Below are 27,044 nucleotides of genomic sequence, written 5' to 3'. Positions count from 1 at the left end.
CTTAATCGCTTACGAAGAATTTTCCACACTGTTGTCTGAGGGATGTTTAATTCTACACTAGCCCGATAAGTTGACTTCTTGGGACTCCGCACCATCACGTCCCGTACACAATCCACTGTCTGTTGTGACACGCCCGGCCGACCCGACCGTTTTACGTCGCACAAACAGCCGTCTTCCTCGAATTTGTTGTACCACTTCATTATGCTATTGTAAACTGGTGGTGTTTTGTTAAACTTGCCACGGAAAGCTCTTTGGACACTCACTACCGATTCGCTACGGGCGTATTCAAGCACACAAAAGGCTTTATCTGCCTGGTTCGCAGCCATTTTCAGCAACTACATGCACTAGCGCCCTTATCGGTTGTTTTTTTAAATAGCTTTTTAGCGCTACATTAAAAAAAAACAGTTCTTTCACGCGGTATATAATTTGTTACGTTATTCTTTTCCATTTCGCTGTACCGATTTTATGAAATATTTCACGGACTTTATAATTATCCTGTATATAAAACCAGATAGTATGTCATGTCTGCCATCATGTTTTCGCCTTCTAGAGTGGGCTACCGCTATGTTAGTTTAATTTTTACCAGCTTGAGTGTAGTAATCAATGATTACTGTGGCACCCGCCATTTTTAAATTTGGATGCCATCTTAGAAATGCGTAATTATTTACCTAGAAATTCAGGAAAAATTTTAAAATTCATCAAAAAATCACTTATTAAAATAATGATTGACGCGATAGATTCCAGTCTTAGGTTTGATTCTCGGTCAGCGGTAGCGCACTCTAGAAGGCGAAGACAAGATGGCAGACATGGCATACTAGCTGGTTTTATATATATCTTGGCATTGGTGGTGGGAGGTCAGTCTGTCAGTGGCTTCCATGTAGGAAAGATAGGTTGCAAATTTTTATTTTGCCCTCACCGGGTTAGAACCAAGGACTCCATGTTGTTAGTGTGTTTATAAATTAATAATTTATTAACTTAATTAATTTTTTTTCCATTAAAATCGGATAGTAATTAAGAATTTTTAAGATGGCGGCGATGACAATGCAAGATGGCTGAGTGTTTTTATTAAAATTATTATTTTTTATAATTTTAAAATTTTTGCCGGTTTATAGCATAAAAATTATGGATTTTAAATATGGCGTCCGTAACGAAAATCGATACCATCTAGGAGCCAAGATGGCGGATTTAACTGAATGTGCAACAATGACATACATATCCAAGATGGCGGGCTTAACGAAATGTGCAACATTTCTTAGAATCCAAGATGGTGAGCATAACAAAATGTGTTTTAAAGTAATATTTTATTATATTTTTTTTATATAATTCGAAATGTTTTCCGATTTTCTACTATAAAAATTACCGATTTTCTACCATAACATTACTGATTTTCAATAGGGCGCTGTAACGAAAATTTAAAGATTAGGGAGTGGGGCATTCAATTCCTAGATGGCAGAAAGTTCTAGAAAACTAAATCCAAATCTAAGATGGCCGCCGTGACATCACAATCCTAGATGACGGTCGGCACCTGGCTCCTCAGTCTCAAGCCTGGGTTCAGAGCCTCATTTATATAATACTGCCCATGTGTGTGTGTATGTATGTAACAGTTAATTATTTTAAGGCACTATCTTAATTTACACAAATGCCCAGCTAATGCAATACCGCAAAAAGGAATGTACAATTAGTGATTTTAGGAGCCCAATATGGTTATGAATTTTGAATCTAGGTTAACCTAACATTATTTAAGACCATCAACGGACACCACCTTTAGTGTCTAATAATTTTTTAAGAATATCCGTAATTTCTTTAGTGATGGATATCAAGACACTGGAATAGAGATCAGGCAACATTTGATTAAAATGTGTGAATGTATTAAAATTGATTGAGATCCTGAACCAGAGGAAATCTGAATATTAACTTGTATCCTGATATTGGTTGCGGCAAAACTACGTTTTTTGGTTTTATGCTGTATTAGTTGGTAGTTTTAAAACTTTTTGTGGCAGATTTCCGAGAAAAAAATCTTGGTTTAACCAGGGAGTTAAATCTATGCTTACTTCTATACTCCTTGGTCCATCCACTATCACTGATAGAAGTGAGATGCGCGACTCACCTCGCTACTAGCCTTGCCTCGCTTCTCGCCTCGCCTCGCTTCTCGCCTTGTGGCCACACATTAAAAAACTTGAAACTGGAAATTGTGCTGCTTGTCTTTGTGTCCGTGTGTGTGTTCCTTTAAGAGTTTTCTTTCTTTCTCAGGTGTTATCTTGATATTTTATTTCTGAATTGTTTCTTTAATATGAAACTATTCGGAGCTCAGTGTGACTGTTGCGTCAAAACATGTAAAATTAAAATATTATTACTTGTATGCTACTTAATATCTGCTAGTTGTAAAAGTCGGGCAAATATTCATTATTTTTTTCCTGGCAATTTTACGTCTGCCACTCACTACCTCTGAGTAACATATAGGAATGGTAAAAATTTTCAAATCGTGAAACACCTGTCTTTCGATATATTGCTGGAATTATGTTGATGCCGAGAAAATATTGGCCTGTAAATTTCGATATTTTCAATTTGTCTATTACTATTGTAATATTCAAAATTTTACCCATGTTTATTATAAAATTATTTAAGTATATTATTTTGAATTCTTGATCTAAACCAATATAAAGGAATTTTTTAATAAAGGTTTAGCAGTTTCTAGCAAAAGTAAATAAAATAGTTTTTTTCATTTTCAATTTTTTTATTATTCAATAAAACTTTCTTTCTGTTTAGTTAGTTTATTTTCTCAAACTTTTTTTAAAGTAATTTTTATGGATTGTTATTGTGTTAAACTCCTGGAGATATTAAGAAAAAAGAAGCCACCAGACACGTACAAAAAAGAATAATGAATAATAAATAATTAAAATTCTAATTAAAATAATAATTTGTTCTTTTTGAAGCCTTCGGTCCACCATTTTATTTTTTTATGCCAAATTTACAAATAATTTTAATAAAATTGTTGAAATATGTTAATTTTCTAAAATTCGGTATCGGAACAATATAGATATCAAAAAATATAGGCACTCAAATATAAATACCAAATCATCGATATATTGAACATGAATATTGATATTTCTGATATCTGTGCCATCCCTAGTAACATACGAAATAGCTTCAATAATCTCATTTTCAGAATATTTGTGTAACAAAAAATCAAAAGTTCATCATGGCGAGATTGAAGCATAGCCGTACGAATTTGATAACATTTCATAACGGTTGCTACTTACGTAAAAGGGTCGGTAAGCTGTGCATCAACGTGTATGCATACGGATTACGGTAATGTCTGTTTTGAAATTACACATTTATTGCACAGTTGGTAACTAACTACCTGTTTGTTTATTTCGATTATTTTTAGTTTCTTTGGTAACAAACCAAAAATGTCTGTCTTTTGTATCTCACATTGGTAGTTTCTTTTTATATGTTAAAAGTTTATTTGAAATGGGTCATTCGAATTAGGGTGTATGTAGATCACAAAAGTAAATTACGGGCAGACTATTTTAAGGCACTACTAGGAGTTAGCGTGCCCTCCTGCTTCCTAAAAATGCAGCTAAAATATCCCTTAAAATTCTAAAAATATACTAATGGTTTCATCGTCAACATAAGCTTTTAAGTCGCGAAGTAGAACGTGGCTGTGGTGAGAAGTAAAAACATACTCGTAAAGTGTTTGAAAAAGGTTTTAATCATGCAGTAGTAAATGTATAGTTTTTTCAGTATGTATTTTGATGTAATAATTCCATGTGCCTTGATAATGCTTATGACTTAACATTCAAATATACTTTAGTTATTTGACTTGCAGTGTTTCAAAACAAACAACAGTATCTTATTGAGCTAAGAAAAGACATTTATTTGGGGGGGGGGGGGGGATGAAGCCAAAAGTAAAGAAAAATAGTGGATAACTTCTTTCATAGCAATTATTATTTATTTATCTATGAATGTTTTGATGTAATAGGTAATGTTAGAGGCCAAAAATTGCTATGTTGCCAAGTACTGTTACCTTAACTTTTATTTAGTTAACAGTGGTTACAGAATACCAAGTTAAGGCTAGTGTTTTTAACTTTGCAGAAGTTTGTGGTAGGAAAAGTTTGTGGAAAAATCTTATAATGTTAAATGATGTAATACTTTGCCTTAAAGTCATGACTATGTCACTGATATGGGAACAGTTATTGCACTTGACAGACCAGGTACCTGGGGGAAACTAAAAGTAGCACTGCTGCACAACCGACGGGTGACAGCAACCTGAGAACAATGCCAGGAACTGATCTGAAAAATATCCAGCTACTTTGCTCCCATCTGCGGCTCGCCTAGCCAATGAGATGGGTGCATTCGGTTCGCATGTAAAGGTTTTTGTTGTGTATAGTTGAAAAATTGAAAAAAATATATATATTTATTTTGTGTGCCATTCGTTTTGCACAAGTTTTTATCCAAGTAGATGAACAATGAATGTTTGAAATGCCCACCACTTCACATTGTTATAAAAATATAATACAGAAATGACATTTTTAATTTAAAATTCCGTCAAGTTTGCAACTCTAAATAGCACAGTCTTTATTCACTTACTGTTCACTGTTGTAGTGGATTCTGCTCAAACCTCTGGAGGCAACTTGCTACGATAAATGTGGCGACTGCAACGAGGACCGAAGTGGTAGTGTGTTTTAGGACTTCTATGCTTTCGAAAGCTAAGATATTAACCATTTAAATTTGTGTTTTATGTGTATGTATGCTTGCATGCGCGTTGGTGTGTTGATATCCACCAGGGGGTGTTCACTGGATAGCGTGAAGGGGGGGGGGGAAACGGTCGCTAATTTTTTTGGGACCTCCCCACAGGTATCACCATATTCATTAAAATTTTAGTAATGACGAGAAAGCAATTATAAGTTTTTTTAAATTCCATCATGATTATTATTGTATTATAATTTATTTTGAAATAAAATACCTTACTTGAGTTTTACCTGAAATGTTTTGAATACATTTTTGTCATTTTGTGTTGTTCGTCCCGGTGAAAACTAATGGAGTCGGAAATTCTTTTAGCACGTGATGAAATAGCGGTTATAATTTCTTTGTTAATACAGACAACTTTTTTTATTTATTTATTTTATTTTATGGCTCGTGAACAATTTTTCGATGAACTTTTTGTAGCATAAGATGTGCAAAAAATTTCAATGAATTTTATTCTGCTGTAGAAGGTGGTCCTCAGGTTTCTAAATTTCTAAGACATATGACGGTAAGTATAAAATAGTTGTTTTTACAAACTCTTGTGTACCATATTACAAGTAGTATAACTTTAATAAAATTACAAAACTTAAAATATTAAGTGTATTAAATCATATATTAAGCCCTGTGCACGATGCTTTTACAAGTACTAACAGTATTAAAATTTTTAATGATATTCAAATAATTCTGAAGAACGGCTAGGTTTAATGAGTCGTTGGTTTGTTAGCTACTTTAAGAATACTTTATAATAGTGTGGGTGGGTGATTAGGCTACGTGAAAAATACCATAAAGTCATTTCTGTAAAATTCTCGCATCGCAGCTTTTCCGTAAATGAAAATAATAAAATTAGGAAAATACTGTTTTCAAACATTTAAGACTTTGAATATTACTTGAAATGAAAATATACTTTTTTCTGAAGTTTTTATGTCTCAGTCCATCTTGTAATTAATTACCGCAGATATGTTATATGTCACAGTAGATTTTTAAGTAACATTATTATGAGGGTTAAAAAGATATATGTAACTATGCAATTTCAAGAATTCTTCTAGGTTATAGGGTATCTTGCATTGTGCAGCTTTTCATTTTTTTTTTTCTTAAATGTTCCTTCTAAATTGCAATTTAATGAAAATTATACTAATAGTAATATGGTATGGTTTGTAATCATAAGAATTTTATATTTACTGCCTTACGTATTTGGAAATTACAAACCCAAGGACCACCTTCCAAATCAGAATAGGATTCATTGAAATTTTTTGCACAGAACCTTAAATCTTCTGATGCCACCACCCATAGTTCATCAAAAAATTTGTTCACCTCACATAAATAAAAAAAAAGAATTACCAAGTTGTATTATCAAAGAACTTACATGGATAAAAGAATAGTAACCCCAAGTATTAAACCTAAAAAATAAATTATCTTGCACACTTATTCCTAAGTTTCTGCTGATACTTAAACCCAGAGTATAAATCATTTGATAAAATAAAGTATTGTTAACAATTAAATTTCAATTCTATAAATGTTGTAATTGTTTATACTAAGTTCATAATATTTGCATTTTCTGTTACTTTGAAATTTTAATAATTGAAACATTAAAAGTTTAACTTGAAATCCCACCATTCATGAATGTGTAGTAGCTTTAAACGCCACCTGGAGCAGCACTATCGCTCGTGTCAGTAATGCCAACAGTAAAATTTATATTTCGGGAGAAGTAGTTTTATGTATATTGGTGTGTGTGGAGAGGGCCCAAAAACGACCACAGAGTATTGCTGTTACCACTCTGGTATACCCTTATTTACTCTCTGGTATCCACTTAGTTCTATGGCTTGATTTGAAATACGCTGAGCTGGTTTTGCTTTATAAAAACAGCTCTTGCACAAATTGCATTTTGCAACTGTTTTGAATAATACTGAATGGGAACAATTAAATTTAACAATCTTTACAAACTTATTTGAGTTTACATTCACTTTACTTTGTCAATGAAATCTTTTGTTTGCTTTTACTGACCATTTTAATCCAATTAAAAAAAACACTTTCATCATCATCTTGTGATTTAACTTAAACATAGTCCCTTCAAAAGAAAAATTAGATAAATTGTGCCGAAAATTAAAGTTTTCAAATTGGATACTGTCAAAATCAATGTTTTAATATAACATAAACAAGTAACTTGTTAAGTTTGTGCCGGCCACACACTTTCCAAGCAATCTTATTTGGCTCCCGATTGAGGTGGTGTATGAATTCGCCTGAAGTATAAACTTAATACGTACTTGCCCTCTGAAGTTACTTCACAAGGGCTGTTCAAACTGCAAGTGAAGTATGCAAGTAATGGTATCTGTGTACTTAGAGGTGAAGAAATGTAGTCATTTTGAAAAGCGTTTTGTTTTTTATATTTGATTTAACAATTAAGTAACTAAAACTTGTAAAATAATGTGTGTGTGTGTATGTATATATATATATGTGTGTGTGTGTGTGTGTGTTTTACTAGTATGGGCACATGTAATAAAAATAATTTAAACATGTTTTTAACCAATTTTCAACAATTACCAATTTACCAATCGTAACCTACTAAACAAAGGCTGAAACCTAAGTAGGTTTCCATAAATTCATGCATTTGTAATTGTGTAAAAATATAGAGGCAAGTGAAGTATGTGGGGTTGCAAGTACGTGATTAATAGAATTCGGACACGACCCAAGTTTCCTTGTAGTGTAGGCTCTGCCAACGGATAGTGAAGCGTCTTCAGCCTGAGCGATTCCATCCTACTCTGTGTCTATAGTTTCCAGTTTTAATGAATAATTAAACAAAATTGGTCGTGTACATGTAGTGCCAATGTTAACTGTGCTAATGGGGTTGGAAATGGTTGGGTCTTTGTGGTACATCAGGATGCAATGTTTGAAGACATTTCACATAAACGGATATCTTTCCTCTTTTTAAGTTTTCTTAGTTAAGCCCTAATAAACTGTAGAAAGTCAGAAAAACACATCAATATCGCCATAAGAAGACTGTTATAATTATGTATGTTTATATGTAATATATATTTAATATTGTGTATAATATATATTCTAAATGGTTCCATTTTTGTTGCGTTATTTCGTCAGTAAAGTGACCCATTATTGTGGCTTGTTAATGCGAATTTTGGTAAGGAATAATTTGTATCGCGAGTTTTCGTTGGCTGGAACTAAGAATCATGGTCGTTACAGTAATAGTTAACACACATGAATTCATCATGTCTTCGTTGCAAACTTAGCTTTAAAGAGAATAACTGTGATGTTTCTTATCGCTGGCGCATGGCACAAGACTACAGATGTATCATCGGTGGCTCTGCTTCTTGCGAGCGTTGACTCAGACTTGCAGTGACCTCTTTTTTTAATTCCTGTAAGTGAAAACCTTTTTGTAAAACGTCACTTTAGTACCAACAAACATTCAAACAATACTTAGACATTTATCGTAACAAATCACATCTGGTAGCAGATCGTGCTTTACTGTAACATTAATTAAATATATTGTGACGATTAAAGCGGTATTGTGGTATTGCGATGAGCCCTTTTGTGAGTTAAGAAATTGAATCAGTTTATTTTTCTGTAGAATTAAGTTTTTTCGGACTTTATTATGCAATTGGTTCTGTCTCCGTGTTTTTTTTTTGTGTATCTTTGAAATACTTGTACATTTTATTCATGTTTGTTATTGTTGATTTTTAGCCGCTTATTATAACTCTGTGTAAAAGATTTTTCCTTTTCATGCTCGTATTTTACCTACGTACTCGTTCATACTTTTGGTTTTTTCTTAGTGTACTCATTATCATATCTACTAGATTAGCTTCAATCTGTGACCACGATAGAGCTCTTTGGCTGCTGCTTAAGTGAGACTCCTTTTCTGTTCTATTTGCTCCACAATGTCATTCACTTTTGTTGCTTTTATTTGTATGATACCCATTCTTGTCGCTTGTCGGCCAGTTTTTTCTCTGCATTCCTCACACATTCCTGCATAATAAACCGAATGGGTGTGCTCGGGGCTGGATGTTCATAGCTTGCCAAAGGTTCGTGTCTAACTGCATGTGTCGGCACTTTTGTGGTGTGGGTCATAGTGAATCATAGTTTTTTTTTTTTTTTCACCATTTCCTTTTTGGTACTAACCTTACTCAATTTATCTTGAACTCTATGCCTACTATTAGTTAGTAGTCCAGTTTGACTTTAAGCTGAGTTTTCCTAAAACCTTGTGATAAGCATATTGGCTTTGATTAGCAAAAGCAGACCTTTCACTGTAAATATTGTAGTAAATGTTTGTCTTTATATTCTGTGCAACATACAAAAGTAAATGTAGTATTTCGGATTCAAATACTACTTTTTCTTACCCAATACTGAAATATTTAAACAAACCTGCACATAACTATTATAAAAAATTGTTTAAACAACACTTAAAGAAACCTTACAACCTTAACAGCAGATTTTTTTTTCACTGAAGAAATAGGAATAGAATATCACAATGATTAAATATAGTCAAATACCGCAGAGAGTAGATTTGTGGAATCTACATAACTTATCATTAACGTGTTTCACTGCTGCATCTCTGCCTTTTTCTGCATTTTAATGCTGATATAACTAATCAGCTCCCTATTATTCTGTATGTCTTTTTATTCATTAAACAATATCCTTTCCATTCCACATCCATATCTTAAAAAGTATCTCCCCATCATTTTTTTTTATACTTCCTCCCCCGCCTCCTCCCGAGTTCTCTTTTGTACATCTCGGCTTCCTATTCCCTCCTGTACTTATAGCCAAAATTTAGCTTCTGTTACTCTCTCCCAAGACAAATGTTTTCACCTGTGCATCTCGAGCTCTTTTACCCTCCTGTGTAACTACATTTACCCTCCTGTGTGTAACCACATCATTTACCAACCTGTGTGTAACCCCAACATTTACCCTCCTGTGTGTAACCCCAACATTTACCCTCCTGTGTGTAACCCCAACATTTACCCTCCTGTGTGTAACCCCAACATTTACCCTCCTGTGTGTAACCCCAACATTTACCCTCCTGTGTGTAACCCCAACATTTACCCTCCTGTGTGTAACCCCAACATTTACCCTCCTGTGTGTAACCCCAACATTTACCCTCCTGTGTGTAACCCCAACATTTACCCTCCTGTGTGTAACCCCAACATTTACCCTCCTGTGTGTAACCCCAACATTTACCCTCCTGTGTGTAACCCCAACATTTACCCTCCTGTGTGTAACCCCAACATTTACCCTCCTGTGTGTAACCCCAACATTTACCCTCATGTGTGTAACCCCAACATTTACCCTCATGTGTGTAACCCCAACATTTACCCTCATGTGTGTAACCCCAACATTTACCCTCATGTGTGTAACCCCAACATTTACCCTCATGTGTGTAACCCCAACATTTACCCTCATGTGTGTAACCCCAACATTTACCCTCATGTGTGTAACCCCAACATTTACCCTCATGTGTGTAACCCCAACATTTACCCTCATGTGTGTAACCCCAACATTTACCCTCATGTGTGTAACCCCAACATTTACCCTCATGTGTGTAACCCCAACATTTACCCTCATGTGTGTAACCCCAACATTTACCCTCATGTGTGTAACCCCAACATTTACCCTCATGTGTGTAACCCCAACATTTACCCTCATGTGTGTAACCCCAACATTTACCCTCATGTGTGTAACCCCAACATTTACCCTCATGTGTGTAACCCCAACATTTACCCTCATGTGTGTAACCCCAACATTTACCCTCATGTGTGTAACCCCAACATTTACCCTCATGTGTGTAACCCCAACATTTACCCTCATGTGTGTAACCCCAACATTTACCCTCATGTGTGTAACCCCAACATTTACCCTCATGTGTGTAACCCCAACATTTACCCTCATGTGTGTAACCCCAACATTTACCCTCATTTGTGTAACCCCAACATTTACCCTCATTTGTGTAACCCCAACATTTACCCTCATGTGTGTAACCCCAACATTTACCCTCATGTGTGTAACCCCAACATTTACCCTCATGTGTGTAACCCCAACATTTACCCTCATGTGTGTAACCCCAACATTTACCCTCATGTGTGTAACCCCAACATTTACCCTCATGTGTGTAACCCCAACATTTACCCTCATGTGTGTAACCCCAACATTTACCCTCATGTGTGTAACCCCAACATTTACCCTCATGTGTGTAACCCCAACATTTACCCTCATGTGTGTAACCCCAACATTTACCCTCTTGTGTGTAACCCCAACATTTACCCTCTTGTGTGTAACCCCAACATTTACCCTCTTGTGTGTAACCCCAACATTTACCCTCTTGTGTGTAACCCCAACATTTACCCTCTTGTGTGTAACCCCAACATTTACCCTCTTGTGTGTAACCCCAACATTTACCCTCTTGTGTGTAACCCCAACATTTACCCTCTTGTGTGTAACCCCAACATTTACCCTCTTGTGTGTAACCCCAACATTTACCCTCTTGTGTGTAACCCCAACATTTACCCTCTTGTGTGTAACCCCAACATTTACCCTCTTGTGTGTAACCCCAACATTTACCCTCATGTGTGTAACCCCAACATTTACCCTCATGTGTGTAACCCCAACATTTACCCTCATGTGTGTAACCCCAACATTTACCCTCATGTGTGTAACCCCAACATTTACCCTCCGGTGTGTAACCCCAACATTTACCCTCCGGTGTGTAACCCCAACATTTACCCTCCGGTGTGTAACCCCAACATTTACCCTCCGGTGTGTAACCCCAACATTTACCCTCCGGTGTGTAACCCCAACATTTACCCTCCGGTGTGTAACCCCAACATTTACCCTCCGGTGTGTAACCCCAACATTTACCCTCCGGTGTGTAACCCCAACATTTACCCTCCGGTGTGTAACCCCAACATTTACCCTACCGTGTGTAACCCCAACATTTACCCTACCGTGTGTAACCCCAACATTTACCCTACCGTGTGTAACCCCAACATTTACCCTACCGTGTGTAACCCCAACATTTACCCTACCGTGTGTAACCCCAACATTTACCCTACCGTGTGTAACCCCAACATTTACCCTACCGTGTGTAACCCCAACATTTACCCTACCGTGTGTAACCCCAACATTTACCCTACCGTGTGTAACCCCAACATTTACCCTACCGTGTGTAACCCCAACATTTACCCTACCGTGTGTAACCCCAACATTTACCCTACCGTGTGTAACCCCAACATTTACCCTACCGTGTGTAACCCCAACATTTACCCTACCGTGTGTAACCCCAACATTTACCCTACCGTGTGTAACCCCAACATTTACCCTACCGTGTGTAACCCCAACATTTACCCTACCGTGTGTAACCCCAACATTTACCCTACCGTGTGTAACCCCAACATTTACCCTACCGTGTGTAACCCCAACATTTACCCTACCGTGTGTAACCCCAACATTTACCCTACCGTGTGTAACCCCAACATTTACCCTACCGTGTGTAACCCCAACATTTACCCTACCGTGTGTAACCCCAACATTTACCCTACCGTGTGTAACCCCAACATTTACCCTACCGTGTGTAACCCCAACATTTACCCTACCGTGTGTAACCCCAACATTTACCCTACCGTGTGTAACCCCAACATTTACCCTACCGTGTGTAACCCCAACATTTACCCTACCGTGTGTAACCCCAACATTTACCCTACCGTGTGTAACCCCAACATTTACCCTACCGTGTGTAACCCCAACATTTACCCTACCGTGTGTAACCCCAACATTTACCCTACCGTGTGTAACCCCAACATTTACCCTACCGTGTGTAACCCCAACATTTACCCTACCGTGTGTAACCCCAACATTTACCCTACCGTGTGTAACCCCAACATTTACCCTACCGTGTGTAACCCCAACATTTACCCTACCGTGTGTAACCCCAACATTTACCCTACCGTGTGTAACCCCAACATTTACCCTACCGTGTGTAACCCCAACATTTACCCTACCGTGTGTAACCCCAACATTTACCCTACCGTGTGTAACCCCAACATTTACCCTACCGTGTGTAACCCCAACATTTACCCTACCGTGTGTAACCCCAACATTTACCCTACCGTGTGTAACCCCAACATTTACCCTACCGTGTGTAACCCCAACATTTACCCTACCGTGTGTAACCCCAACATTTACCCTACCGTGTGTAACCCCAACATTTACCCTACCGTGTGTAACCCCAACATTTACCCTACCGTGTGTAACCCCAACATTTACCCTACCGTGTGTAACCCCAACATTTACCCTACCGTGTGTAACCCCAACATTTACCCTACCGTGTGTAACCCCAACATTTACCCTACCGTGTGTAACCCCAACATTTACCCTACCGTGTGTAACCCCAACATTTACCCTACCGTGTGTAACCCCAACATTTACCCTACCGTGTGTAACCCCAACATTTACCCTACCGTGTGTAACCCCAACATTTACCCTACCGTGTGTAACCCCAACATTTACCCTACCGTGTGTAACCCCAACATTTACCCTACCGTGTGTAACCCCAACATTTACCCTACCGTGTGTAACCCCAACATTTACCCTACCGTGTGTAACCCCAACATCTACCCTACCGTGTGTAACCCCAACATCTACCCTACCGTGTGTACACTTCTTTGCATTACTACCATATTAACTTTAGGTTCTTCTATACCCCAATCGCACTATGATGCATCCTTACCCCAGTTGATCCGGTGGTGCATAAATGCCCTGCCCTAGTTGATTGGGTGGTGCACAACACTCAATCTCTAGTGTTTTTTTTATTCAGGTCTCATGCTTATGTTATATGGGTGTTTGTTATAAACTCAACCTTTAAGATGACTAATTTATGGGCACTTTATTTATGGTCACAGTGTTTAAAGCCCATATTCTTGGTAATCCTGAATTAATACCTTGGTAATAATGTAAAACCCTACAGCATACCTTTTTTTCCTCAAAGTTAAATTTTTTGTGCCTTTAAAATTCCTAATTTCTTTTTCAGATAATCAAACTAAAATTTTTGAACAGCTTATTGTTTCTTGGCTGGGTTTTCTTGTTGCTTACCAATTTCTTGTTGCTTAGTATTTTTTGTTGCTGGGTGTATTTAATTTGCATGTTCTGAAGTAAAATACATCATGGAATAAATTATTAATAGAAACTGGTGGAGTATTAGCAATGTGCATTATCTTATTGCAACTGTTAATGATTTAAATATGTCCATCACAAGTGCATTTCTTTTTCTTTTCTGTTATTTTTAGAGAAATTTTCAAGTTTAATACTACAGATAATTTTCATTGTCATATTAACTTTTTTCAATGGCAGTCATTTATATTTATATTGTTTGAGTTGGTTTGTATGTAGTTGCATCCTTGAATTGTCAACAGACACCATGGAAGATTGTGATAAGCAAGTGAAACCTGCAGAAGCTAAACGTCGGCGCTTCTATTACAGCAAACGCAAGCCTTTACATCCGAGAAATGATGCTGATGTTACTGAAGTGCAAGATTCAAGAAGTAGGTCTCGTAAAGTTCGGTCAGATGATGGAAATTGTGCCACTAATACTACAGCAGGAAGCGCTGGCAATGTGAAAGCCAAGAGATTGAGTAGTAGCGTGGGTGCTACCAAGCACGTCACTTTCCGTAAGCTCCCATTTTAATGTACAATGTGATTGGTGGGGTACAGATAGTTGTATGAATGAGCAGAATGAAAGGTATATCCATTTGGACCATCCAGAGAAAAGTTGAATGTAAGAATGGCAAAATTGTGTTGTATTTTTTTGTCTCTGTTGTGAATTGCTTATACTGTATGGATGTTAGCAAAATCCTTGTCTTTTGATTCAAACTAAGGTAACCACAAAAAATTGTATTTGTGTATACAGCTAATAGTGTATTTTTCATATGAAGTGGGCAATGGCATAGTTAATGGGAGGGGATGCGTGTGACATGTACCCTCCGAAAACTCAAATTATATTAACTTCTTATTACTTAAAGATAAGTGTAAAAAATTATTAATGGTAACATTAATGGTGGGTTTTGTATCGGCTTTGAAGGGTAAGAGTAAATATCTTCTTTCATCACGGTAACAAACGGTGCTGTGGTACTTGCAGATGCTTTTCAGGGAAAGTAAGTTCTGCGCTACTAATTACAGTATTTTTCCACAACAAAAATTCACGTTTGTGTGATGTAGTAAGTGCTACTATCTTCCATATTTTTTTTTACATGTAACACTATTTATCCACGTGTATTTCCATTATGACCATGGTCGAAGATAAAAATTTTCATTGTGGTGGCGTAAGCTTATCCTTAGTATTTGCAGAATTTACAGAGGTTTTTATGTTAAAATTGTCAGTAAATAACCAATGAAGGTGCTATAACTAAAACACAACTGAAATATTTAATTGGCAATTTGTAAGCGATAATAAGTCAAACGACTACCACCCTGTTGCCTTATCTGCAATAGGAGACGGGAAGTAAGGTTATTTATGATAAAACCAATACTCCATGCTGCAAGACACCATTTTAATCCCTTTTACTGCAAAATGAGACAGTAAAAATGTGAAAAGTGACAAGTGTCACTAGACAGCGTCAACAACAGTGGACTCCTGCGTCCACTCCTTGTCGCGCACTGGCGTATGCCAGCAATGGCTTGTGCGACTGACTGTCCACTGGCTGCAAGCATGTGAAGACTTGCGAGGTGCATTGTGGTGACCGGCAGGTGTGTGTGGGGGTGCTCTGCACAGCATCGAACATGCATAAATTACAGTTAGTTATAATTTAATATTAGTTGTAGAGTTATGACCTGGTAATTTTATAGCACTTCTTTTTTAATTACATAAGAAATTAAATAAACCTTGCCACCTGTCCTTTGACATATCTGAAGTTATATTTATTACTTGTCGATGCTTTTTGTCATCTTGTAGGGTTTGTAGTTGGAAATTTAGTTGTAAGTTTATAACCCAAACTTGCTAACTTGATGTAAGCTTTTGGACATACGCCATTGCTAAAGCACATGTATGTCTGTAGAAGAAAACTACAAAAAACACACAAGACAAAAGACAAAAACACAAATTAAGCAAAACTATTGTGTTTGTTTCGTCTTGCTGTGTTTTTGTCACGTTTCAACTGTTGTGCTGAATTTTTTGGGTTCAATATTTTTGTGCTGTCATTATTTGTGGGGGTTTTTTCATTCTGTTAGTCCATTTTCTTTGTTTTTCTTTGTTTGTTGACCATATTCCTGTTATGGAATATTATGTGGTGTTTATATCCTGTTGGCAACAGCAATTTTTTGCTTAATTTGTGCTTTTGTCTTTTTTGTAGTTTTCTTCTACAGACATACATGTGCTTTAGCAATGGCGTATGTCAAAAAGCTTACATCAAGTCATGCACTCCCATTGCACAAATCTTTCAAAGATAATACCAAACTTGCTAGATTGTTTCACCTTAATTCACACCATCTTCCAATCAAAGTAACTTAGTAAAAAATATATATACTACATACATATTTTAGTTATTGTCGAGAGCACCTTCACTTGGTAACAGTTATTTATTAGAGATGCAAGTTCCGACAATGGTTTACTCCTTTCAGTTGTAAAAGCAGAGGTAATTTTCTGCTAAGTACTTTAGTATAACCTTTTTTTACTTGAGTTTTATGTATACTTAAACTGAGATAATATTAGGTGACTTGTGCACGCAGTTACAAATATGGTTCCTTACTATATGTCATAGTATATTCCTTCCAAAATTTCAATGACGTGTCATATTCATCTCTCTTGACCTCATGTTTGAGATGCTACATCAGCATAAATTAATATAGGTAAATGAGCAGTATATTTTATCATGAGTTGTCAAGATTGTTCACACTTTTTACAAAATAATGTAATGGTTTTTTTGGGTTAAGGTGTTTTGCATACATGTAGACTAGAAGTATTGTATCACGGTGTTAGGAAGGATAACCTGCATATTAAAAAATATGGGGTTTTACTCCAACTTGAATTGGCTTGGAATTTGTGTGCTGTGTGCTGTGTGCTTTTGTTCTGGATTGATAATTATTGCGTACCAATACTTGTGACATTGATGGAGGTCAGAGAAGGCACTGGCTGCTATGTTAATTTTTGGGTGTGGTTTGTGGGGTAGTGTTTATTTTGATACCTTTACATTTTAACTTTGCACATGAACGTGTGTGCGTGCATGCATGCACATGCATTTATGCACATGCATTTATGCACATGCATATATGTGTGTTTGCATGCAACAAAGGGGAAAAAAATAACTTAACCACAACCAATTTTTAACTGAAGAGGAAACACATTTAACATATTAAATATTTCACACTATTAATTTTTACGCATGCCATCACATGCGTGCTCGTGTATGTGTGAACGTGCACACATAAAAATTATGGTGTGACACACTCGTCACCATTTTAAAGGTTTCCTCCTCAGTTAAAAATTTGTTGAGAGTACAGTTAATTTTTTTCTTTTGTTGCAAACACAGAATATCCTAACTAGGTAATTTTAAAGTGCTATATGAAACACAGCATGCCAGTTAAGAAATTACTGTTGGTGCTAAGCAGCAATTATTTCAGGGCTCTCTTTTGAGAGTTCTTTGCATCCTGGGCTCTAAATCACTGTTCCCGTTGACTTTGTTTGGATGCAGCGAGAGAGTTTTAGTTTGTAAAAGAATTTCTGAAATTCTAAAAATACATTTATGATATGTATTTTATGTATCTTATTTAAAAACAGAACTTAATTGACTATTGTACTTTTTTTGTTGATGTTGATGAAATTTATGGAGAAATTGTGCACACTAAATTAATTTGCCCCCTTGAAAAAAAATTCTGGAAGAATAAACTGGTGCTAGGGGGAGCATGGAAGATTGAGCCAGTCTACAAGAATTGCTTTCTTCTGGCCCAAATTTATTCCCTGCATTTGAAACATGCAACAGGACCACATTTCACATTCTTTGCTGTGGTAGTTCAGTGTTTGAATTTACCATGTCCATTCACACAGGTTTAAATAGAAATTGAGTTGTGGCACTTGTAAGTGATCATATGTGTTTGGTAGGTGTGCGACACTGAAGTTGTTTATTTCACTTTAAACCTTCCTCACTCAGGTAATGGCCAGTTTGGGAAAAGGCAGACCCTAGTATGCTTTAAGATTTAGATGTCTGGAATGTAATTAATTTATTAGTTTGTTGCGAAAAGGGTATGAATGCATTTGGCTGCATGTATATATAAAATGTAACATTCGCCAACCTGCACGGTTCATTCTCACTTACATTATTTTTTAGCTGATGTGCAATTTTTATGAAGTAAAATTTAAAAAATTGAATAATTGTTGTTATGAATTACCAAGCTATGTAAATACACAAAATATATTGCATGACCATAAGAGCAGTTGCTAAAGATTCTAATTATTTTCCAAAAGACATTCAATAGCTGTCTGAAATGAATGGTGGAACCTATTATTTTTTAACCATTACCATTGGCTCAAACCCAGGATATGACACCACTTATTCATGTTGTCATGCTTGGTTGTCTGTCATTTAGTGGTGACACTTGACTGGTGGCACACAGGCTTAGAACTGTGTATTAAATGCCTACTGTTTTTTAATTGGGCACACAAGTGGTGGAATCCTACCTTAATGAATCTGGGCTGTTTGTGATAGTGGTGAAAGCCATCAAAGGCTTTGAACATGCTGGTTTATGCCTAACATGGTTCTGTCAGTTGGTTTTGTCACATATATTTTTACATAGTGGTTTTGAAGATATTGTGCTATTTTGTTACTATATTTTCAGATGTGGTCATGTGATTAAAAATTGTAAGAAATTTTTTTTTGTGGGGTTCGGATTATTTTTTTTTTGGTGTGAACCTGAAATCAACACCTCATTTGGGTTGATCAACACACATACTAATATGTAGTTAAATAATTTTGCGTACACTCATTAACATCTTCTGAATGTATGTCATCACCATGCTCTTCCACCCTGTGATATCTTCAGACTTTATGCAATAATGTTTTATTACTTACTCGCACACCACATAGTAAAAACATTAATTTGTTCTGTTTTTAAAAACTTTGTAGCTGTGCTAACTAGTCGCTATACCCACAAAGCTTGATCCTGAGTGTCTGCAGGGAAGTAAAGACCCACACTGTACATCAATGCATCAGCATAATATTTGTGTAAGAGTAAAGCTTAGATACTTGAAATTTGATAACTTATATGGAAAGTCAGTATTTTCTTGTGAATTATGAGTGCAGTTTCTATGTAGCCACATTTATTAATTTTTTTAAAACTATTATAGCAAGTGGTAAGCTTAACTCAGCATTACACATGATTACAATGTTGGCAATAATTGTTCAAATGATGGCTATAATTTACCTTAATTTGTGAAATAGTGTAATGTTAATGCAGCAGTTCTTTATGTATAACATTGTGTTTATTGCATTATTTCTAATCTCACAGGTGACCAAGGGTCGAGAGTGGACCATGTTGCCTCGAAAATTGAGAAGGTGTCCGTTAGTGATACGAATAAGTTGCCAAAGTTCCATTATTCTAGAGTAAGTAGCCTTTCATTTCATAATTTGACATTGGTGCAGTAAAGATTGGTTTGCTTTTATTATACGTTATGGTTCTGAGACAGACAGTCATATTTTGTTTCTTTGTGGTTTACTATGTGCACTAAGGCAATGGGCAGTGGTTTGTGTCCATTCTTTGGCATCGCTTGTGATTTGTGAGCAATGAGTTGGTACTGAAGTAGTTTGGAGCACACTAATAATGTCTGGTCTTAGGTTTGTTTGTATAACCATGTTATATAAAACATGTTGCATCCTGGCTCTGCATAGGGTGGGAGGGAGCGTGAATAAAATAAGGATTGAATTGAGATATTGGTGGTATGATGTAAAGGATGTTAGGCAGTGCACAAACTCGCAGTAAACCAGGAGAGGAGAATAAATGGCTGTGGTGATGTCATAACGTGGCATGTGTAGTTGCAGGAGGGACATAGAATGTAATAAATATTTTCTCCTCTCCCAAATATATGCTATTGGTGATGCAACAAAAAATGGTACATGAGCTTCAGTCATGCATATTAATTACTGCCCTGATAGTTGCACCGGCCAACTGACTCTTTAGTACTTTCACCTTGTGTATATTAGAGGTGATGTGTTAATGCACATACAAGTGGTTTCACATTGATTTGAGTTGGTTGATGCCAAAACTACATGTGGGTGGTAAGCTGAGCTGGTTTGAAAAGTGAGTCATAATTACTGGGTGATATTTTGACTAGATGGATGCATATATAGTCACAATTAACACGCACATCCCTGAAAGCACAATTGCCATCTGTCTGATTGGGATGCACTTTAACATGGATGATGCGACGCCCCAGCCCTTCACATGAGTTTGCACACAATTAACAAAGTAATAAGTTAAGAACACTAAGAATTTGAATTGGTTATAATTTCTGAAAGGTAGAAAATGCTTTTGGTAAAGTTGCAGGTGCATGTGACTGTGGGACCAGAGTTCTAAAGTTCGAAATTAAACGAAAAACAACTCTGTGTGTGCATGGAAAACTTTTTTACACGACCATGTTGCCATAACTGGTCAAAATGAGATAAGCCTTGGAGTTGAACAACATTTTTCATAAATTTTAACTAGCTGAAGGGTTGAATACAGCTTGAAGCTGTTTGTACTGGTGGTTGACCTTGTGGATTGGGCTGGTTCATGCAGTTAAAGGCTGGTTGCTTGGAATGCTGGCTGGAATGCTGGTGAGAGGAGGATTATTTATGTCAGGTCCTTGTGTCCTTCTGTCCTTTGTGCAGCATTTTGAGCATAGAACAAATAATATTTTGATAGTGGTGATTCTTTAGATGACCAAGACTGTAGGCATCACCCTTGAAATGTCAGATGTCAGGACTGCTTTTATTGACCTTTGCAGTGTGGAGTGGCTGGTCATTGCAAGAATGGTGAGTGGTGTTTGGTTAGGGGCAGCTAGTTTTGACTAGCTTGCTGTGGGGGTTGTGGTGCACTTGGCTACAAATAGCCAGCTCACTCACTGTAACAATGCAGTCTAGCAGCTGTGTTGTTCTTCTGCTCTTGTCACATGCATTTGGGACTAGAACTGGCTCATAAGCCCACAAAAATGGGTAGTAAATTAGCAGAACACTGTCAGCTAAGTACATTTTAATCCTGACATAATCTTGGCAGGAGATCATAACAGAAAATGAGAGTTCCCGTTTGTGGTCTCTGCAACAATGAAGTGGTTTGTTTTTACTTCCAATTCCTGTCTTTCCTTGGTTACAGTCCTTGGAAGCATTCAGGGAAGATTTTGGGAGCAAAAGTAATCACATTTTTTCAAATTGTTGGTACATAAGCATATTGATTAATCTAGCTTCGATTAACCAAATTCCCTATTATCCGAGCCGATCTAAAGTGCCATGACCAGCAAAAACGGTTTAAGCATTTGCTCGAAGACCTGGAAAATGATGAACTATTGTTTAAAGTGTAAAAAAAAAAATAACCTCAAAGATGTCATTTACTGGTTGGAAATCATGGCGTGACAAAGAATCTACACCGAAGGAAAGCTGGAAAAACTCACCCTGAAAAATACCATTTGGACAACTGAAAACCATGACGGTTTTCTTATCCTGTTTGCGTTTTCAGAGGTTGTCGCTTTAACTCGTTTATTTAGACTCCACACTATTTTGGAATGCCTGACAACCTTTTCATAGTGTTATTGTTGTGTTACGTTAGCTGCTAATAAGATCATTGCAGAGGAGCAGGTGCTACCTATCAGTTGGTGCCTCCCTTAGACCCCCCTCCCCCTCCGCCGTTGCATCGGCCGACACTCTAAGCCGGCTGGCGGCCTCATTGCTTCTCTAGTATCCTCGTAACAATTTTTATATACAACTGAAGTAACACATCTTTAGATTGTTTGACAAGCTAATTATAATTGTTTAGGGACTGTGGTGTAGATTAGAGATACATATTTAAGTTGGATGGACCTTTAATTGGTATTTGGTTTTTCCTCCAGGATGAATTGATTTCTTTCAAAAACTTACCAGTGTGCCAAGTTCGCCCTTCTGCTTTAGATCCAGCCTTTAACAAGTAAGTCTGTAGTTACTGTTATTGCTCACATATGTACAAGTAAAAATTTATTTGCTTTAGAAAGTAGCAGAAAAATTTGTCAACTGAAGTTTTCATTTCCATAATTAAGTAAATGTCGCACAAAACAATTCACTATTTATTGTGAACTGTCATGCCAAGTAAATGTGTGTAGGTAGGTAATTAATGATACCCTTAAATAAACTGGAAAGAGATTTTAATGTTGCACAGTACAGTATTTTCTAGTAATCGGCACTCCTAGATGAAAGACGTAAGGTCCTGGGTTTAATTGCTGACTGGGTCGGAGATTTTTCACTCGTGGAATATTTCATATAGGACTGGGTGTTTTGCTAAGCTTTACCTTGTAGACTGTTAAAGGCAATGGCAAATAACCGCAAAATGGCCACCCAATGAAAACCTCAGGAACACTGGCTTTAATAGCTTTCAATACATAGTGTTACTGCACTTGGAATACAGCAGAAAGGGTTTATTATCATAACAGAAAAATTCAACATCAGTTTCTGGAAACTAAAAAAATTAAACTCAAGGAAAGAATTTAATGCAAATTTTGTGTTAAATTTATAGTTTCAGATTTCATGGAGATAATGGAATAGAAAATGACTAAATGTGCCACATCTTGTCTGCAGAATTTATTTTGCACAAATACTAATCAACCATTTTACACAAATTCTTTTCTTTTATATATGTGTTTAATCTACAGTGTTATGAAACTAGTCTCTCGTTCCAGAGGACCCATGTTCACTTCCTGGTCCGGCTAACATGATTTGTGTTAATCACTGGAAGCAAATGCTTCCCCAGAATCCCTGAACTATGGCATTGAGTGTTACCATCTCAAATGACCTCATTGACAAGGTGTAGCACCAAACTTAATAACACATTCTTTTTTCTGTAATTTTTGCTGTAAAAATTGTTTGTATTATAATGAATTGCTTGCAATTAAATTTATTTTTAAACCTGTGCCACTTTGAAGCTAATAAAATCACCTCACTTGTGAAGCCAGACTTGAGTTTACTGAATGGTTGGGCATCCAACAGCGTGCAGAGAAGTGTCTTATTACAAATAGCATTTAAGAGCAGTTTATAGCAGTTTTGTTCCATGATTTTGTCTATGATGTGTACTTTTATGACAGTGAAAACAGGCTAAAACTGGGATTCTCATACACCTTTTTAGGTAGGTATAAAAAATTCTACATACAGTATTGTAAATGTTATACGAAAGTGCATGGAGCCTTTATCTTCAATACTCCACCATAAAATTACAGGGTCACCAATTAAAGGCCCGTAGAGGTGCGTTTAGGAATTCTGCACACCAGTCGGGTGCCTGAAGTTTAGAGGCGAAGATGCTTGTGATACACGAATCAATGTGGCCCTTAGTGACCTCATGCTTTTAGAGCATGTGCACCCAGCCAGGTGGCCACCTTAATTTAAACAAGTGAAACATATGGCGTGCTACAGAATCTGACTGTAGGCAGTTTTATCTAGTGTAGTTGTTTTAAAAGCTGCATTTCCAATTATATTTAGTATATAACCGTTCAGTGTATTTATAATCAATAAATTGTTTGTATTAAATTTAACTATATTGTACAGTGGCCATGGCTTGTGGGACCCAGAGAGATGGCACTATGGACGCAGGCGTTCAGAAACTCCCACAGATGAGGATGGGAGGGCGAACCGCTCTGAAGAATCTTACAAGGTAATAACAGTTATTTATCTCGTACTTTGCTTGTATGTGTCAAATTTTTTTTAATTTTTAGAGTTTTGGGTTTGAATTTATTCCTTTTACACCAATACTCTTATAATAAACTGTAATACTAAACAATTCTGTAATTAAATATGCATGTCAAATATTTACTCTCTCATGAAGTTATTTAGTAAGAAATTGAAAACTCATATAATTTGAAACATATAAATGTACAAAAAATTGTATAAATTTATAATAGTTTTATTGTATGTGTTGTCTCGAGGAATTTGTGTAATAGACAAGTCAAGTTATTCGGAACAATGGGTGCCACCACCTGGCTCGAGACCCTACCCCCCGGCCCGAGACCCCTATAAGCTGTTGAAACTTCTCCTACCACCCGCTCTTGGTGGCAGGAATGCTGTCGCACTCTAGCTGATGGTCATTGGTGGGCTCTATAGGCATCCCACACACCTTAGTCTTAAGCTGGCGGGCACATGGTTGTACGGACAAATACTCACAAGTCGGCGGAAGGTGTTCTATTCGCGTTGAGTGGTAAAATTTAAATTAACAGTTACACTAAAAGAAAGAAAGTCATTATGTATCAAACTGAGAAAAATGCCAATGGCAAAATCAGTTTAGGTTTTGACCAGGCACCTCGGGGCCTGGCCTTGAAAGTTAGTCATGTAGTCTTAATTTTAAATGCTAGGTACAAACTGAAATAATTACATTAAACAGTACCACCCAGACTAGTTCTCAAAGAAAAAAAAAGTTTTAAGAAGGATGCTATCAGATCAGTTATGTGAAAAAGTTGAAGTCGAGGAGGTGAGGTGAGTTGAGTTGAGGGCATCATACCCGGGGCGGCAAACGAAAGAGACTAGGCCAGGGTGTCGTAGCCGCAGGAAATCGTTAAACTTCCATCAGGTCACTTTATAGTTACCTAATAACATATTTAGCAGAGCAATTCCTCTTAAAAACTGTGTTAATTTAACAAGAATTATTGGCTAGTAACATACATTAATTATTTAAAAATTAGTTATTAAAATTCAAATGTGAATCGCTTGTGCGGTTGTAGTTCTGAACTAGCCTGGGTGCTGCGCCATCCCTACATACTAATACCTCAAAACTTCAACACTTAAGGTTTATATAAAACATAAACAAAGATGACGATTTTATTTAAATTCCTCATGATTAGAGGGCCGCAGCACACTCCAGTTACGCCTCGGGGTGGATAACGCACGCATGCACGGCAGGAGATTCAAACACTGGGCCATAGAGAGGCACATCGGACTTAGGGAGGACGTAGCCCTTCGCGGACGTCAGTATAAATCTGTAGTTGGTTTGGCCTTCAGATAAAGTAAAAAAGTTTTGCTACATACCGGATACCTTGATTCGTAGAAAAATAATGCTTATTAATGACAAAATTAAACATTAGCACCATTTGTAACTACTCAAAATCATGCAATAATACAGAAAATTTAACCCTCTATTTTATAATAAAGTTGTTTTGTGAGGTGGTTACGTATTTTACAGCAGTTTAAATAAATTTTATTCATAAAGAATAATCATTTTTTTCTGAGTTTAACAGTTTTACAAATATAATTTTAGTAATTAAGATGTTTTGTTAACTTTCTTAGCATTGACAAGTTTTAAATTTTTTTCCCAAAGCGCCGTTCTGGAGACCCTCGTGAAAGAGTCCGCAAAGAGCAGGATGGAATAATTTTGAGTCCTCAGCGAAGGAGTTTCAACAGTGGTTGCCATGTTGATGCAAAATCTAGTCGGGCACCAGAAAGTCCATCTAACAGGTAATTTTGTTTAATTATTTAGGTTGTAATTTTTTTTTAACATTTTGGTTGTCTTAAGTCTCAATGAATAGTGACTTAAGATATTAATTTTTTTTATATTTCAATGTTTGGTAAAAGATATCCATCCAAAAAGGAGAAAAATTAAAAATTAATGTAGGAAAACTAAAGTACCAGTGTCTTTAGTTTTGTTCTATTTAGTGCTGTAATAAATCTACTGTTTAGAAGCTAATTTATTAATGTTCTTCCCATCGTGACTTCTAGATGGGGTCAAGGGTTGTAGGATGATGAATGATGATTGTTATAAATAATTGTATATGTCATTGGGTGATTTGGGTGCCACTAGGCTGGAAATGAGTATTAGTTTTCAAAAACATAATTAAGAGAGTTACTGTCTGAAAGAAAACTCATTTTCAAATTTCAGTTTTTTTAAGGATTTTTGCAGTTCCAAGAAAAATATGTTGCACACAGTCAAAATTTGATGAAAGACTTTGAGATGTATACTATACTATAATAAAACCCAATCGTGAATCGGTAGACGGGGAGTAAGTAGGCTTTAGCCTATCTATGCTTGTGTACAAGAGTAGTGGTGAAATTGGGAAAGCTATGGAAGTCTGTAAATGAATAAAAATGGAGGTTACTTAATGAGCCGGCACCTGCAATGAAGCTTTGTCAGTTTTGTAATGGACTATGCCATTTGCCAAATAATGGCTCCTCCAGCAGAAGGAACCTCTGCCTGCTATTAAAGCCGAACCAGATTGATGCAATGGCAGCTCAATGCCAATTAACGTGTAACGCTATCCTCTCCATACACTCTCACATGCAACTGCACATGTGCATGCACCAGCCAATCAGAGCATCTGTTACCATATTATTTTCTCCACCTATCATAAAAAAAATTATTTTTAAAGTACAGACTCAAAAATTGCTAAATTTTGAGACTGCTTGAGAAGTCACAATCGTGCCTGGCTAAGATGACGATCGTTCCTTGCTCATACAGCATACATTAAAAAAGAGAATTTTTATACCTTAGAAAAATGTTTTGAGAAGTTCATTAAGTTTTAGGTTAGTTTGTTCACGGAGTTAAAATATTAATACTTTCTTTTGATTTATTCTTTACTCGACACGATTTTTATGAACAGCGATGTCTAAGATATCAGCCAAGGGACGACTGAAATCAGAATCAATCACTCACTGATTTTGTTTTATCAAGAACACGGTAAGTAAAGACAAACATGACTCCCATGTTTGCGAAAGTTCATTATTTGATAGTCCCTTTTGGTGGCGGTGGGTGGGTAGTAAGTTTCTTTATACATAACATTAGTCAATAGAAGGGAAACAAAACCATCAAATATGTAAGAAAAGGACCATTTTTAATATATAGTAGGGCCTATATCCTGCAAACTAATGCCAATAATATATATTAATGTTTAAGGTTTAAGTTTCTTTATTAAAATACATTTTGTATATAAAAGTTAAAAAATTTATTTTAAGGGTGGCATTTTCATTTTTTCTTACATAGGTTAGTAGATATTTTATCAATACTCTTGTTTCTGGGAAGTTTTTGCTTATAACGCGTATGTTTTTCGACGCCCATTTTAGATTTTCAAAAGAAATTCAATCATGATTTTTAATTTACCTAGCAACAAAAACAAAAAGTATACACAAGCATAT

The 27,044-nt window shown here is 36.4% G+C and overlaps 1 protein-coding gene across 16 annotated transcripts in view; it reads left to right on the top strand.

Moving 5' to 3' along the window:
• LOC134529158 (eukaryotic translation initiation factor 4E transporter-like) overlaps positions 1-27,044 on the top strand; it is a 262,122-nt gene that overhangs the window by 74,895 nt on the left and 160,183 nt on the right. For 10 of the 16 annotated variants that reach the window (XM_063362951.1, XM_063362949.1, XM_063362945.1 and 7 more), the window contains 5 exons: positions 14,151-14,405; positions 19,231-19,325; positions 21,800-21,873; positions 23,478-23,583; positions 25,237-25,373. In XM_063362951.1, coding sequence (XP_063219021.1) covers positions 14,151-14,405; positions 19,231-19,325; positions 21,800-21,873; positions 23,478-23,583; positions 25,237-25,373 — 667 coding nt within the window. The remainder of the gene's footprint in view (positions 1-14,150; positions 14,406-19,230; positions 19,326-21,799; positions 21,874-23,477; positions 23,584-25,236; positions 25,374-27,044) is intronic. The other 6 variants (XM_063362953.1, XM_063362955.1, XM_063362957.1 and 3 more) reach the window with 1 other exon arrangement.

This window comes from Bacillus rossius, chromosome 2, assembly GCF_032445375.1.
Source record: "Bacillus rossius redtenbacheri isolate Brsri chromosome 2, Brsri_v3, whole genome shotgun sequence".
Classification (NCBI taxonomy): Eukaryota; Metazoa; Arthropoda; class Insecta; order Phasmatodea; family Bacillidae; genus Bacillus; species Bacillus rossius.
This window is presented reverse-complemented; position numbering and strand designations above follow the sequence as displayed.